Source organism: Pangasianodon hypophthalmus, chromosome 7 (assembly GCF_027358585.1).
Source record: "Pangasianodon hypophthalmus isolate fPanHyp1 chromosome 7, fPanHyp1.pri, whole genome shotgun sequence".
Taxonomy (NCBI): domain Eukaryota; kingdom Metazoa; phylum Chordata; class Actinopteri; order Siluriformes; family Pangasiidae; genus Pangasianodon; species Pangasianodon hypophthalmus.
Genome location: NC_069716.1, coordinates 19073538 through 19089890, shown reverse-complemented (window position 1 = coordinate 19089890; position 16353 = coordinate 19073538). Strand labels below are relative to the sequence as shown.

Here is a 16353-nt window from a genome sequence, read left to right as displayed (position 1 = left end):
ACAGTAGGAGGCAAACCACTTTAAAGCGGTACCCTGGATCCCTAAATAAATAAATAAAAATAAATAATTAATTCCAGGAAACTTCTCAGTTTCACACCCAATTTTCTGATAAACATCAAACTTAAAAAACAACCAACCAACCAAAAAAACACACAAACACCAGAGAGCAGCAGCAGACAAACACGCCAGTGTTCGATCAACTGGAACTGGAAGTCATCAGTAAAAGGCAAAAAGGCACCGTCTCTTAAATACAGCCACAGGTGAACTCCCAGTCATGACAACTGGCCAATTATGACAACTGGCCAATCAGAAGCTTCTAAAAGTCATTACATCCATTTCTGGAACCTTCCAGACTGTTTAAAGAGACAGGCAACTTGGTGCATGTAAACATTCAACCCACTGTAATTCTGATACAGTGAATTAAAACTGAAATAAAACTGTTTCTAATTCGATTGGTCTAAAATTTCCTCTGAGGTGAGCAAAGTAGATGTCCTACCTGACTTGCCAATGGAAATGCATGTTGTGAAAAACTGAGATTGAACATCTATAGCCTAGGTGTATGTAAACTTTTGGCTTCAACTATATATCAAATATTTACATGTAAAAGATTACACGTTACCAAATACAACATTTTATTTCATTTACTCATTTTGCTCTTAATAAAATATTTTGTTAAGGCTACATTTTAGGCTTCACTGTAAGGGTCTTTGTAACAAGCCCTTTCTTCATACCAAAGCCTATCAAAGACTCAATCAGGAAAGTGTATTAAAACAGTAACATTCATGTCATCTTCCATTACAAAATAAAACAGCGATGTTGTTCAAAGTACTATGACAGCACAGAGGAGAGGTTTACACATCTGCAGGCCCTTACCAGACTCTCTCTACAATACATGGGTTTTAGCATTTGGTTTTAATCACTGGCTTCCTTCCCACCTGACCACCACACATTAATCACAGCTTTTCAGTTTCAGCACTACTATTACTAATACAAGCAACTGAATGTACACGGGGCCATCTGCTGGCTGAGTAGTAGCAGTACACAGATAAACAGCGGATGTACAGTTGATTGAAAGTCTCGCAAGAGTGACAATAAACAACTCCTGCAGTCATGCATGAAGACAAAGCAGTGACTGCTACTTTAGCAACCATAAGTTTAATAGCTCTATTAATACATTTGCATAATACATTGAGGAGTGCAGTGCTGTAGTTTCTATTAGACAGATTGTGCAATAGATTGTGTAACAAAGCATGGCTTTGATATTTTTGTCCCATTTGTAGGATTTTGGGGGCAGTGGTAACTAAGTGGATAAGACATTACACTTCTGACTGGAAGGTCATGAGCTCAAATCCCACAGCCGAGCAAGGCCCTTAACCCTCAACTACTCAGCTGTATAAAAAAACGAGATAAAGGTAAGTTGCTCTGGATAAAGGCATCTGCCAAATGCCGTAAATGTAAATGAGTGGAGGTTCCTTAGACTGGAGATTATCTTGGAGGATTTTGAAGTCAAAATATAATTTCAGCCACTATTTCATCACCAGGCCTCTGTCTTGACAGCGGGTTGTTTATAGGTCAGTTTCTAGGTATCTGTTCTCTCAGTAGTGGTAATACAGGCCATGGCATCATCAACAAATTTCTTAGGAAATCCAAACTTATGTGTGTTTACATTTACATTCCCTGTGACTAGGGACTGGAATGTTTTTAACTACTTGGGATGGGAACAGTTGTGTGTGTGTGTGTTTTTTTTTACATTTAAAAATTCTTCCATTTCATTAAAATATTGAAAGTGCAGTGTAAGGTATAGCACAAACATTCTCATGGTTTCTCATGTACTATTCTATGTTCAGTGTGTAATGGGTGATTCCACAGTTGGTATGCTGTTTAGCCCTTGTAATGCCTTTTAAAATCATTTTCAACACTGAATCTAAGAGCAAACAAATTTAACTACTCAAAACATGTGAACCCATCTCAGGCAACAATATCATTTTTTCCTCAAGGTTTCTTTGCTGACACGGTAACAGGGTTGAGAGTTTTAGCACAGAATTAGCAAGTACTCAAAATGTAGTTAACTAGCATTCATGCTTATTCCACGAGGACATTAAGGACTTTATAATGATTTACTTAAAATGTCTTTTTTAAATTAATATATTACTTTCAGTATATAATTTGGATAACAGAACTGCACTTTCAATACAACAACATGGTTTTAAAAATAGAAGAAATGAATAAGAGAACATAAATTTCTAGTTCCCATTATCTTCAGGAAATTCAGACGATGCAACTTCCTGTTGAACGTGTTTGTGGAGTATGCGAAATATTTCATATGTTGAGGTAACAGAGTTAAGTGACTCGTACATTTTTCATACATTTTGCATAACCTATAATGAATGATCCATAGAAAAGGATGTTTCAAGCATAGGATATTAAATGGATTCAGCATAATGCAAACCAATTGATATACCCCGATCTGCCATAACATTAAAACCACCTGACTAATATTATGTAGATTCCCTTTGTGCCGCCAAACAGCCCTGACCCATCGAGGCATGGACTCCACAAGCTCTCTGAAGGTGTGCTGTGGTATCTGGCACAAGACGTTAGCAGCAGATGCTTTAAGTCCTGTAAGTTGCGAGGTGAGGCCTCCATGGATCGGACTTGTTTGTCCAGCATATCCCTAAGATACTCGATCAGATTGAGATCTGGGGAATTTGGAGGCCAAGTCAACACCCTGAACTCTTTGTCATGCTCCTCAAACCATTCCTGAATAATTTTTGCAGATTGGCAGGGCGCATTATCCTGCTGAAAGAGGCCACTGCCATTAGGGAATACCGTTGCCATGAAGGGGTGTACTTGGTCTGCAACAATGTTTAAGTAGGTGGTACATGTCAAAGTATCATCCACATGAATGCCAGGACCCAGGGTTTCCCAGCAGAACATTGCCCAGAGCATCACACTGCCTTGCCTTATTCCCATGCATCCTGGTGCCATTTCTTCCCCAGGTAAGCGACGCACACACACCCGGCCAGCCACATGATGTACAAGAAAACATGATTCATCAGGTCAGGCCACCTTCTTTCATTGATCCATGGTCCAGTCCTGATGCTTACGTGCCCATTGTAGGCACTTTCGGCAGTGGACAGGGGTCAGCATGGGCACTCTGACTGGTCTGCAGCTACGCAGCCCCATACACAGCAAGCTGTGATGCACTGTGTGTTCTGACACCTTTCTATCATAGCCAGCATTAACTTTTTCAGCAATTTGTGCTACAGTAACCCTTCTGTGGGATCACATCAGACTCCCCAGGTGCATCAGTGAGCCTTGGGCGCCCATGACCCTGTCGCCGGTTCACTGGTTGTCCTTCCTTGGACCACTTTTGGTAGGTACTTACCACTGCATACCGGGAACACCCCACAAGACCTGCTGTTTTGGACATGTACTGACCCAGTCGTCTAGCCACCACAATTTGGCCCCTGGCAAAGTCGTTCTGATCCTTACGTTTGCCCATTTTTCCTGCTTCCAACACATCAACTTCGAGAACTGATTGTTCACTTGCTGCCTAATATATCCCACCCCTTGACAGATGCCATTGTAACAAGATGTTCAATGTTATTCACTTCACCTGTCAGTGGTTTTAATGTTATGGCTGATCGGTGTAAGTTATATAGGTTGTTATATGAAGGACATCTCAGTAATGATTTTATCCTTTACATTCAATTTACATGCTTTTTTTTTGTAACTGTAATGTCAGTGGGACACAATTTGCACTCCAATCATACAGTCACCCTAATGCCCCTACAACCAGAGACGGTTTGAGGTGAAACTGATTTCCTTACTGTTAAGCCACTACATATTTAATTCCCTTGATAACTGACAGCAAACACTGAGCCCCTGAGCCTAAACCACTCATTGCAAAGTTTTCCTCGAATGCATTTTAAGGCTCATTTGTGTAACTTCGGGCGCCACATTTGCTCTAAGCCACGTGAATGTCTCACCAAGTCTGACACACATCATAACAACGCCGTGCTTTTCCACGTGCTGCCCGCCTTGTAATTAGAATCTGTAGTCAGATTACAGCTTTATGCCGAGGAGCGATTCTCTCACACTGCGCGCCACCACCGAACATGCCCACTCCCGTTACCCGGAAGTAAGCAGAATTCCCAAAGATGGCGGAGCAAGGTCCAATGGCGATAGCTATGCGGCTAAGAAATCAACTACAGAACGTTTATAAACTTGATCCTTTAAGAAATGAGGTGAGTAAAGAGAGCTTCACAAGAGCCGGCGTAGCTGCTCGTGCAGGGAATTTAGCGAGTGCTCGTGATACGATATAAATAGGGCTCGTGCAGCCGCGCACTCGCCCGGACTGCGGGGAAGCGACACGGACTGCGCGAGCATGCAGCGGCTTTGCGCAGGCGTGAGTGTGGATGAATCGAGTGTGCTGTTGTTCACTATTATCGCGAGGCTTTTTTTCTCTTTGTTTTCTGTGGGGTCGGGGTATTGTTTACCGCTTTGAGATTTGTCAATTGGGATTAAGTCAGAAAATTTGTCCTTATGACATGTAAATTTCAGTGTGAGAGGTCGAGAGAACGTGTCCATCCTCGCGACGGGCAAAGATTGTTCTGTTAGCTGGTTAGCACGACTGAACAAGTGCATCCATGGGCGTCAAAGCCGCCGCCTCCTCCTCGTGTACTGCTTTTATAACTATATTCGGACTGAGTAGTACATTTTGACACAGTATATCACTCGCTTGACAAAATAAATATCTAAAAAAACATTTCTGTAGCTCTTACTCTGGCCTCGGAGCTCGTTCCTGCTGTAGCTTCACTGAAGACGCTTTGACTCCGCGGCTGCACGCGACACACCGCGGAGGCTGCGCGGTGTTTAATACCACAAGCCTTCAGTACCACACCACCATTATAACGTCTCATTCAATTGTACACCATTTAATGACTGCTTTATAACCCGTGCTAGGCTAAATACTGGCGCAGAATTACCTTTTGATGCCGAGATTGTGCCTGAGCTTGGTGTTTTGTCATACTTTTTCCCCCTGCAGTCCTCAGATGGCCCGCGCTCCACGTGGAAATTTGTTTTCTTTGCTTTTAGTCCATGAGGTCTTTGCACCCAGTGTTGCCAACTTTTCAGGGGAAAGTCAAAAACCTGTGCTAAGAAAGTCGTTAGAAATCACTAGATGACGCAATAGCCTAATTTGCATATTAATTGAATCGTTGTTTGCATCAAAATCTGTTCAATTAAGAACAAGATTTTCAGACGACACTTGAAATACAATGGAAAAATAATAGATGAAAAATTTTCTTACAGAACATCTTTGGTCATGGCACCAAAAGATATCTACGTAATTTCTATAATGAACCGAAGATGCAGAAGCGGTGGCAGTGAATAGTCAGGAAACAGACCGCCCCGGTGTTGCTAAGCAACGCACAGACTGACATCCCATAGTAAGTGTAGTAACGGTTTCGATGTAATGAACACAGACAAGTGGAGTGATGAACAGTAAAACGTCCCAGTGCTATTATACTGAATAAGTTAAGTGAAGTGCCGTGTGGCCAAGTATGGTGACCTATACTCGGAATTTGTGCTCTGCATTTAACCCATCCAAGCGCGCACACACACACCCGGAGCGGTAGGCAGCCTTTTTCGCTGCGGTGCCCGGGGAGCATTTGGGGGTTTGGTGCCTTGCTCAATGATCTGACCTCAGTTGTGGTATTGATGGTGGGAGAGGGCGCTGCTTATTCACTCCCCCCACCTGCAATCCCTGCCGGACCTGAGACTCGAACCCACGACCTTCGGGTTACAAGCCGACTCTCTAACCATTAGGCCACGACTGCCCCCAATATAAATATGAATATGAATATAAGCACTCTTGAAATGCCGCTCGTCCAATCAAATTAGTGGAACAAACTTTTGTATAATTTCCTTTAAATGCTTGTAAATATAGCCAAGAAGAGATTTCAAAAAAGAGGCAGATCAGAGAAGTGTGTGGGTGGGACAAGCAGTGGTGATGGGTGATTGGTCATTGGGAACAGTGATGATCTGATCAGTTGTTGGAAGTATGGGCTCACGCAAGCGCAACTCAGTCAGGCTTTACACACTGGTGGTGAGTCGACAGAGCCTGCTGTCTTAACTCGTATAACCAGCAGCTGTGGTGTGAGCTGGGGAGCCATATGGAGTGCAGAACAGTAGCTAATGTCTGCTCAGAAAATCACTTGATTTGTTGCTAGGCTCTTTTTAAAAAATAAAGTCGTTAACGGGTCTAAAAAACTAGCGACAAAAATGCAAAATTGGCACCACTGTTTGCACGTTTGTCTTTTGTGGTCAAGTCCTTCACCCACACAGTGTGTTCATTTGTGAGTGCTGTTTCCTTATTATCTCATTTGATTTAACAGGAAGAAGTGAAGATAAAAATCAAGGACCTGAACGAACACATTGTGTGCTACCTGTGTGCAGGATATTTCATCGATGCCACGACTATTACCGAGTGTCTTCACACCTGTAAGTTCCGTACCCCGTACTTAAAAGAAGATGAACAAATATAGAAATATCAGAAAAAGTGATAGTTTTGAACATGTTCTATGTGTCATAGCAGTTGTTTAGAACCTTGCTGGAGGACATGTTGCAGTCAGATCTCTCTGGATATACCCCTATTCCTACAGGAGGACATGCTGATGTTGCTGGCTGTTGACAAAGTCACATCATCTTATTTCACAGGTTCCCAACCCTGGTTTCCTTACTCTAACACACCCATTTCAATTCATTCAATTAATGGCTGTTAATTAGTTGATTAGTTGAATCTGATGTCTTGGGGGCAGGGAAGACACTAAAATGTGCAGGCTGGGGATACTCCAGGACGATGGTTGGGAACCTGTGTCTTGTTAATCATACAGGGCATCCCACATGTTCTCTGTGGGGATAAAGGTTGGCAGAAGCAGGCCAGATCTTGCAGGTTATCTGTCCTGCCAGTCAGACTCATTGGTTAGAGTATTTGCAGTGTGCCCTGCATTGTTTTCTGTTCAGTCTAGCAAATCAGAGAAGGAGATAAGAAACTGACACAAGCATAACAAGAAAATATCACTCTAACATCTACCACACTACAGATTTTCTTCCACACGTTCCAGACTATTTCCTGCTCCTGGCATGGCGATTTATTTTATTTCACAGCGGCGGAGAACATACAGTATATATCCAGACACTTTTGTTTTGGTTATTAAATATACTTCCTGTGCATATGTCCACATTAAATTTACACATATAATGTCATTTGGGTTTGTACTTATAAATACAAATAAAAAAGTATGTATTTATAAGCATTAAAAAGTTATGTTTAAAAACAAAATTGATAGGGAAAAAGTGGCAGACACTATGTTAAAAATATATTTGTAATGGTTACATAAAAATAAATCAAATTCTAGGCAAATTGCACCTACTGTCATTATAAAAGACATGGCCATTTGTTGGAAAATTTAACACAGCAATTAGCAATCATGGTGAACGTGATGGAAAGCCATTGCAAAAAAACCTTAAACATCCCTGTTACTACAATTAGTTGAATAATTCACGGAACCACATCTAATCATCCCCGGATAGGTGCGCCATGCAAGAGTCACAACGCACTCTCAGACTAACAATAAGGAACGTAAGAGATTAGCCAGCAGGACAGTAATCAATAAATGGCACCGCAGTCATCCCCTTTCCCACACCCCACTCCAAACTCCTCTGCTAAAAATGGAGCGCAGAGACGTACGTCTAAAAGCATTTAAACAAAGCGGAACTTTTCTTTTTTTTTTTACAAGATAGTCTGCTCAGATGAAACAAAAATAGATGGATGGAGTTATGTGCTGGGAATTTAATCTCATTGCTCAAGAAACTGAATCTGGTGAGAGGATTCAGGAAAAAAAAACAAGGACCCCAACCATTCAGCCAAAATAACTTGAAATGGCATTGCGTGGCCTAGCCAATCTCCTCACTTGGATCCTGTTGAAATCTGAAATTGCGAGTCCATCAGTGGGACACTCGTAACTTTGGGGAATTGAAGACGATTTGCCAAGAGGAATTGGCCAAAATTGAACCACAATGCTGCAAAAAGCTAAGTGCTTCTTACTGGAGAAATCTTGAAGCTGTAATTACGAACAACAGCTTTTCAACAAGTACTGTTTGTAATTTGTTGTGTCTGAATACTTTTTCCCTCTTAATTTTTTTTAAACATATCTTTGTTTATGCTTATGAATACATACTTTTTTTATATATATTTATAAGTACAAAGTCAAAAGACATTGTGTGTAAATTTGAAGTGGATATATGCACTAGAAGTATATTAAATAACAAAAACAAAACTGCCCGAGTACTTATTTTCCTTGACTGTATGTGGCTTAAGCATAAACCCTAAATAACCTAAAAAAGAAAGTGTTAAATAACCCATATCTATATATTTTACAGGGCATGTGGTGTTTCTTTTTTCCATCAGAATAAAAAAACATAATGGGGTGTGCTGTTCTAGGAAAATAATGAACAGTGGAGTGGTGTGATTCATTACCACCCTGAAGTTGATGCTCTTCTAATAACAGCATGTCCAAAATTATTTTATTCCTCTTATACCACTGCAATTTGTCAACAATTGCAATTTTTAATGTATTAAATTATTGATGCAACGTCATACTTTTCAGCCATTTAGAGTAGAGCTGTCCTGAAGACTCTCCTGTGATCGAGAACTTGCTGACTGCCTTACTGACACTGGAGACTCCAAATTAAATAAACGTCTCCTTACAGAAAACCCGACACTTATGTAGTTTTCTTTGTTGAATAATGCATGTTTAATCAGTTTGTTGTAAGGATTGGGAGTGTCCACTATACAACACTCCCAACGAGCACAGTAATATGAATTTCAGTCAGCACTACAGTAAGAGTTGTGTTGTTCATAAAAAATTAATTACTTCCATCTGACCAATCAGATTCGAGAATTCAACAGCTTTGTGGTAGAAAACAGTGCAATAAATCACATTTATAAGACGCCTTATTGTCCTGCTAATTGTAAGGTTTTTTTTATTCTTTTCTTTCCTCTCTAGTCTGCAAGAGTTGCATTGTGAAATACCTCCAGACCAGCAAATATTGTCCAATGTGTAACATCAAAATTCATGAAACACAGCCCTTGCTAAATCTTAAGCTGGACAGAGTAATGCAAGACATAGTTTACAAACTTGTTCCAGGTCTACAAGAGAGTAAGTATCCCCTGATCTGCATTAGCACAACAACATTAGTTCTGCGATAATGAATGCCTAATGTTTTTATTTTCCTTCCTGTTTCCTAGGTGAAGACAAGAGAATCAGGGAATTTTATCAGTCAAGAGGTCTTGAGCGCATCATACAACCATTAGGGGATGGTAAGCTTGTTGAAGCCTTTCATAAAGCTTATTGTAAAACAAAACAGGTTTGTCTGACGAAATGATGCAATGTGGCAGACAGGCCAGATAGTTGGGCTTTTTTTTTTTTTCTCCCCCAATAATTGTTTTATGGCTGTTTTATGTCTTCTTTGCCTTTACCTGAAGTACACCCTTTCACTTTTAGGTCTTACATTGTTATGAACCTGAATTAGGCATAATGATGACCTGATTCACAAATAGTGCATAACTGTATTTCACATATTATTCGTTTTTTGCATGAGGCAAAGAAAACCGCTTGCAATATATGTACATTGGAAAATCAATAGTTTGTAAATCCAGGAAGTAACTGGATGGAATTTGGAAAACCTTTCAAATAAAAAAAATCTTTACATGTGCTTTGGTGCAAAAGAAATACAATTCTCCTGTTTGATAGCTTGAAGCTATGAGCAGAGGCTGTGTTCTGGTGCTAATGACATCAGAATTTTCCTAGTATTGCAGTAAACTTCAAAATTCACATAAAGGCACATTAGGTTTGAATGATTCCCACCCATCTTCACAAAGTTCTGCCACCAGGATCTTATGTAGTTCATATAGTGTGTATAAAATGACTGACAGGAGGCACAATCCAAACACAAACAAGCATCTGGGTCCGGAAGTCAGTTTTCCAAGCAGGTTTTCTCAGCGGCTTAATACAAATTTTGCTAAGGCCACAGGTTAATCTAACGTGTTTTTTTTTTATAAATAAAATAAGCATGTTCTGCATATATTCCTGGTTATTTGTACAAGTATGGAATAAAACAAATTGACCATTGCACCTTTAAATGGAACTTTCTACAACCACCGAAATTATTTTGCAATGTCAAGGCAGCACAAGATTCAATTTTAAATACCACCTTTTAAATTCTATTTAAAGAAAAAAAAAGTGATATAAAACTTTTCTTTCATTGATGACTGATTTTTGCTGTTTGTTCCTCATAGACTCATTGCCAGATAATACAGGATTACCATACACCAGCTTTGATCACTCTAAAGCCCATTTCTACAGATATGATGAACAAGTCTCGCTATGTCTGGAGAGACAAAGGTAAGTCACAGTTTTAGTCTTGCTAAGGAAAAAAAATACATAAAGAGAATCTGTGTGAATTCACAATTAAGCTCTTGCTGTGTTGACTTACTCTGAACGTTCTGTGGCACGTCATTTGCAAAATCGCATGCTAGATAGTACATGTGCTTTACAGCTGCATGGGATTGCAAGAGGAGTAAACCATTTTATATAAGCAGAAATTCTAGTGTACTGGCATAAATAAACTGGCTCACTGGCTGCACAAGCTTAGCATCAATGTGAATTTCAGTATATTGTAATGTGACCAGAAGGCAGGATAAGAGCACCTGCCAAATGAAAATCGCTTACTTAATTAATTACATGTATTAACAAAGGAAAGCACGAAAGTATAGCTTTAAGGATATTTGTTTTGTTTGCTTGAAATACTGACGGAAGTCTAGGGCTGTGGATGGGACATAGCTGATGCATGGGTAATTGTGTGAACCAACTGAAATGAGAATTCAGAATAAACTAAGAAATACAAATTCCTTCCAGCCTGCGTCTTATTGATTACGTGGTATCCCTTGGTACTTAAACGGTCCTAATTTGTCTGAAAATTACATCTTACAAATTCTTATTTAACTTACAAATAAGTATTAACTTGTCTTCAATTTTCATTTATATGGTTTCTTAAAATCTGTAGTGGTTTATTACAATGGACAAGAGTTTTGACATGTTTCCCAGGTTTATAAGAGCCTCTGTTATACCAGACATAGTAGTTCTGCTTCCGAAACAGTCCCGTAATCAGTGTGGACTGAGTTTCCCAAAACCAGTGTAGTACAAAGATTCGAATTAAACAGTAAGGATTGTACCACGTTGAACACTCTCTCTACAAGTATGTGTGTTTCTCTACAAGTACTATGCTTTTGGGAAACTGGCCCATAACCTTTTAAGCCTATTTTAGCCAAAAGTGATGAGGCAACACCATTCTGCGACACTTTTTGATACACACCAAAGTTCAATTATTTACGTCAATTCAGCGTGTGGAACAGTTATTTCTTTTCTCTATTGTCTTCTTGAACTTAATTAATGAGTATAATATAGAGAGACTGTACTGACTGTCAGATTATTATGATCATGTTCTGCCACTGTATGTGATTAAATAAATGTTAATTCATTGAAATATTCACCGCAGTGTTCAGTGGCAGTTAGAACCTTCACAAAGTTGCAATACAAGCTGAAATATAGCTTTGTACTGTTTAGATTCAGGGCACAGTACACAATAAATATTGTATTTTAAAGTGCCTTTAGCAAGAAAATAATGCTTCGTGTTCATGCTGATGAGCGTGGGAGCATATTAGAAGTGGAATGTTCACAGTGCACACACTACATCTTGTGTAAAATGGACTTAAAATAATCTTGTTCTAATAATAAAGCAATCAAATATATTCTCCCATCGCAAAGTTTTGTGTTTACACTGGAAACTACAGACTTATCAGCTAGTATCTCAGTACTTCAGTGGCAGAAATAGATTAGTAATTAGTAAATGAAAACATTGCCAAGTTCTCTTATTAGTCATCACTACAGTTACAGTATGAGTCAGCTTTGTTTCTGCACATTAGCACTTAATAATTATCAAATTAGAACAAGTGACACAAGATGGTACTCACTTAACCTCAACTTCCTGCTCATGGGAGAAAGATCGGTCAAAATCTCATCAGGATCAGGATCATGATCTTTGAGATATATATATATAATATATATAATTTTATATATATATATATATATATATATATATATATATATATATATATATATATAAAATCAAACACATTCCCAAATACAGTAACATATTTTTCATATATGCCTCCTTCACACATATATTTGTATCTGACTCATGTAAATCTTAAAGGAATGTTTTCTGTATGATGTATTAACCATGTATTAACATGCATGGTTAAAGAGTTATAAATTTTAACATCAGACATGTGTTAGTTCTGCACTACATATTTGTAAGGGATAGGCTAAATGATTTACAGGATTTTTAGAAAGCTTGCATATGGGAGCACTTTCCTCCTTTCTGTTAATGTCCTTTTATTTGCTTTGTAGATGAGTTCCTCTTCATCAGTTTTTAAGGTGCAAAAGAACAACTCATAACAGAAATAGGCATCCTTCAAAAAAAAAAAAAAAAAAGAGGTGCACAATGTTATGGTTGTTGTTAGCTTGCTACTCTTGCTGTTAGAACAGCGGTCAGGACTTCAGTTGTAGGGTGTTTCAGGTGAACATTTATTTGTCTGAATACCTGGAACTCAGAATTTTATATATAAAAATAGTCTCAGTACAATTATGGCAATAAAAAAGTCTTAAAGTATTAAAACTTAACATATCTGCAGACACCTGTAAGTAAAAAGATTTCAGTCTTTTGAAACAGTGTGTTTTGCCAGTAACATCACCAGTGTTTGAATGTCAGTCTGCATTATGCTCCACTAGTTTATGCACTGGATTTTTTTTTTAGGAAGACCTTGTCTTTTGCTATGCATTTGATCTTGAGTAATTTGATCTTTGTCGTTGCAGCTCATCATTATCTGGAAAAGACAAAAATAAATTAACTTTACAGGTAAGGCATGAAGCAAAGACTAGAAATATGTGTATATATCTAGAAGTATGTATATCTGTTTTTTGTTAATATTTGGATTTAAATATTTGTGATAAACCAGCATGATATACATTTGTGTTAAATGTGTATGTATGTATAAATGTACATCTGGGGCTTTATTTAAAACAGGAAACGCTAAATATTCCTAGCTAAGGTTCTTCTTAAAACCTGTTCATGACCCTGCTGAAAGAAACGTTTTGCGTGAGGAATACATAAGCCAAGAGGAAGGGCGAAACTGATTTTGTGGCTAAAGATGATGGAGCAATATCAGAGCAAATTCACAAAAATTGCATTTTAAAAAGTGATTGGTTTCCTGTATGAAGTCATAACTGAATGCATAATGCATAACTAAATTTGCTCACATGGGCAAGTGGAGTTTTAGATCAACAGTGATACTGCATAACTTCTTTTAGTGTGTAAGGTTGCTGTTTCCCTCACTGCTCCACAATCATTGCAATACTCACACAATTGAGATGATACCTTTTTAAAAGCTTCTGACAGTTAGGAGCTACTTTTAGCCTTGAGATTTTTTTTGCGAATATTGTCTGTGATGAACATATGCACTGTGGATGTGAAACTGAAGTGTCCTCTCTGCTCTCTGCAGCAGAAGTTTGTGCGCTGCTCAGTCCGAGCCGAGGTCAGACACCTGAGGAAAGTTTTGTGCCATCGACTCAACGTGGAGAGGCACCAGGTGCGTCTCTGAATTCAGTATATATACATGTGTGAGTGTTTGTGTAACTAATATATATATATATATATATATATATATATATATATATATATATATATATATATATATATATATATATATATTTGGTCCAGTAATGCTCTTAATATTTTAATATCTCTGTTGAAACTGTGTCTCAGTATCTTGCTGGCAATTTCGAAATAAAGTATGTTTTTCTCTGTTAAAATCTTCTGGGCAGACTGACTATGGCCCTTATTCATCAAGCCTTTCACAAAAGGAAATTCAGTGTAACTGCCCAAAAATTTAGAGTGCTGTAGAACCAGCATTACTCTTAATTTACCAGAATTCCTATGACAGAAAAGCGCTCATAACTCCTGACAATTTAAGCCAGAGAGGTATCCTAGTGAGTTAGGAGTTGACAAAACAACTGCAGTCAGAAACAGAGCACTTGCCTTTCAGCATCATAGAAATGCCTTAGGCAGCCTAAATGAAGGCAAGCGGCTTTTTAGCCATTTAGATGATATTTTTGTTATGCACTTCATGGGAACGGGACATGAGTTTACACACTGAGCCATTTCTTAGGCCTGGGGAAGAAGTAGCGGTGTAGCAGTGAAGATAATCAGGCGACACTCAGGATAGATCTAACAGCACACGTTTGTTTCCTTACCACTCAGCAGGAAGTGATGAACACCATGCATCTTCATAAAGATGGTTGGCTTCAGTACTTGGTGGATACAAAATGATAGATGAAAATGAAGTAGTACAGTGCAATGACTTCTAAAAAAAAAATATTAACAGGAAAATCTCTCACAGCAAATATGGATCCTTTTACAGACCTTTTAAATGCAGTTTACATTTGATGTTAGAAGTGTAATGCATACAATTGTTGAATAACAATTTTGCACTTTAGGACTTTATTTCCCCTTAATTTGTAACTGTCCTGTAAATGTCTTCATGAGACAGCAGAGAAAAGGGACATGATGTAATAATTTATGCAAATTCATGCACACTTAAATTGTTTAAAAAAACTAACACAGCTTTAAAATGCACATATCCTCAAGCAGAGCTGAACGGAGAACTTCAGAACTACTCTAATACCACAATGCAGTCGTAAAACACAGAAGGAGTTCATTCATAAATGTCAATTCTGCTACTCGGTGATGAGTCTAAATCACGGATTCTCTTTTTGCAGCCAGGGACCACTTTAATTGTTTAAAAAAAAAAAAAAAAATTCTCCTCTCAGTACAGATTTATTTTATGAACATAATACAACTATTCAAATATTATACTCATTTTTACATGTGTACAATAACAGCTTAGCTATTTGTTAAAGCCTTAGAGCTTTTCATTACTGAACTTTCCACTCACAGAGCACATTTTTCTTAAAATCGCCGTAAGATTCAGGTTTACATTATTTATAGGTCTGTTTGTATTCGGCCTGTTTGTATTCTTGAGGTTTGTATTAACCCAATCATTCAAGTAACCAAATGAGCTAATACCTATGAGAACTCAATAATTAATATTAATAATTAACATCTTTATTTATTTTGCAATACCATTGTACCTTAATTTTAAAAACTTTGAGAAGCATGCGTCTGAGTAGTTTGATAATGTAACACCTACTCTGTCATACTCTGAGCTGTGAGTAGTTTCAGTCATAAGAACCTTTTTCTCAGCAGTAGTTGAGAGCCTCAATGAGCACAAGCCCATATTATATTTGGGGGGAAAAAAATCTTTTTTGTACACACATACTTGCAACCAGTATCCCTCTTTTCACTGCTCTGTCTTCTGTGCTCTTATTGTGTTAGGTCCAGATGCTTTTTAATAATGAATCTCTACCGGATCACATGACCATGAAGCGTCTTTGGCTGTCACACTGGTTTGGAAAGGTACTGCCATCTTAATCCCAGAGTTCTGTTGCAATCGTTGTGCAATAGCTTGCTGTTCACATGCTGCATTTATTTCTTAGGCATATTAATTTACAATTTAAGCCACTTTTCACAGTTTCAGGTTTATTTATACAGTATTCAGAGTGAGAGGTTGTTTTGGTCAATCTAAAAGATTTGTTTCCCTGGCACATTAAGAAAACAATATTATTAGATAAATTGTACAATTTTACACCATAATCACATGGGGAAAAATATCCAAGGAATTTGTTGAAAAATCGAAGTTTTATGTCTGGAAAGGCCAACCTGACATTTATAAGTGCCATTTTCGTCTTACCCAATGTGTGTCTTTTGGTCTTTGTGAGTTGTGAGTATAGGAACAAGAGGTAATAACATGCCTCATATACTTTCAATGATGTGAACAATGTAGTTTCTACTGGATTAAGGCTTATGTTAGCCTTCTTTGTGCTCAGTATTCTAAAAAATTTCTTTCTGCCCACCTTTTAGGCTCAACCACTGGTTCTTCACTATGCCATCAAGGACAAGAGAGCGAGATAGGATAGTAAAATAGTATCTACTGGTGTAAATATTTTGTATTTCACATATTCTATTTTAATAGTTTTTTCTCTGCATATATACTTATTTTTGTTTTGTATTTTTGAAAAAAAAATAAATGTAAGTGTAAAAAAAAAA

The 16353-nt window shown here is 38.1% G+C and overlaps 1 protein-coding gene and 1 long non-coding RNA gene across 5 annotated transcripts in view; one reads left to right on the top strand and one right to left on the bottom strand.

Annotated features, from left to right (window-relative positions):
- The window catches only part of LOC128318640 (uncharacterized), a 27952-nt gene extending 22819 nt beyond the window's left edge, over positions 1–5133 (bottom strand). The window contains exon 1 of the long non-coding RNA XR_008302061.1: positions 4992–5133. This is a non-coding gene — a long non-coding RNA (uncharacterized LOC128318640). The remainder of the gene's footprint in view (positions 1–4991) is intronic.
- Positions 4070–16353, top strand: pcgf1 (polycomb group ring finger 1). 4 transcript variants are annotated; one of them, XM_034306218.2, is made up of 10 exons: positions 5133–5453; positions 6402–6507; positions 6602–6723; positions 9075–9227; positions 9317–9388; positions 10367–10472; positions 13005–13047; positions 13691–13777; positions 15583–15663; positions 16168–16353. In XM_034306218.2, the coding sequence occupies exons 3-10, from the start codon at positions 6675–6677 to the stop codon at positions 16216–16218; spliced, it is 642 nt and encodes a 213-aa protein (XP_034162109.1). In that variant the 5' UTR covers positions 5133–5453; positions 6402–6507; positions 6602–6674; the 3' UTR covers positions 16219–16353. The 4 variants fall into 4 exon arrangements, with proteins under 4 accessions (XP_026773117.1, XP_026773116.1, XP_026773118.1 ...); XM_026917316.3 differs by lacking the exons at positions 5133–5453; positions 6602–6723 and adding an exon at positions 4070–4250 and having other exon boundaries at positions 13694–13777; XM_026917315.3 differs by lacking the exons at positions 5133–5453; positions 6602–6723 and adding an exon at positions 4075–4250.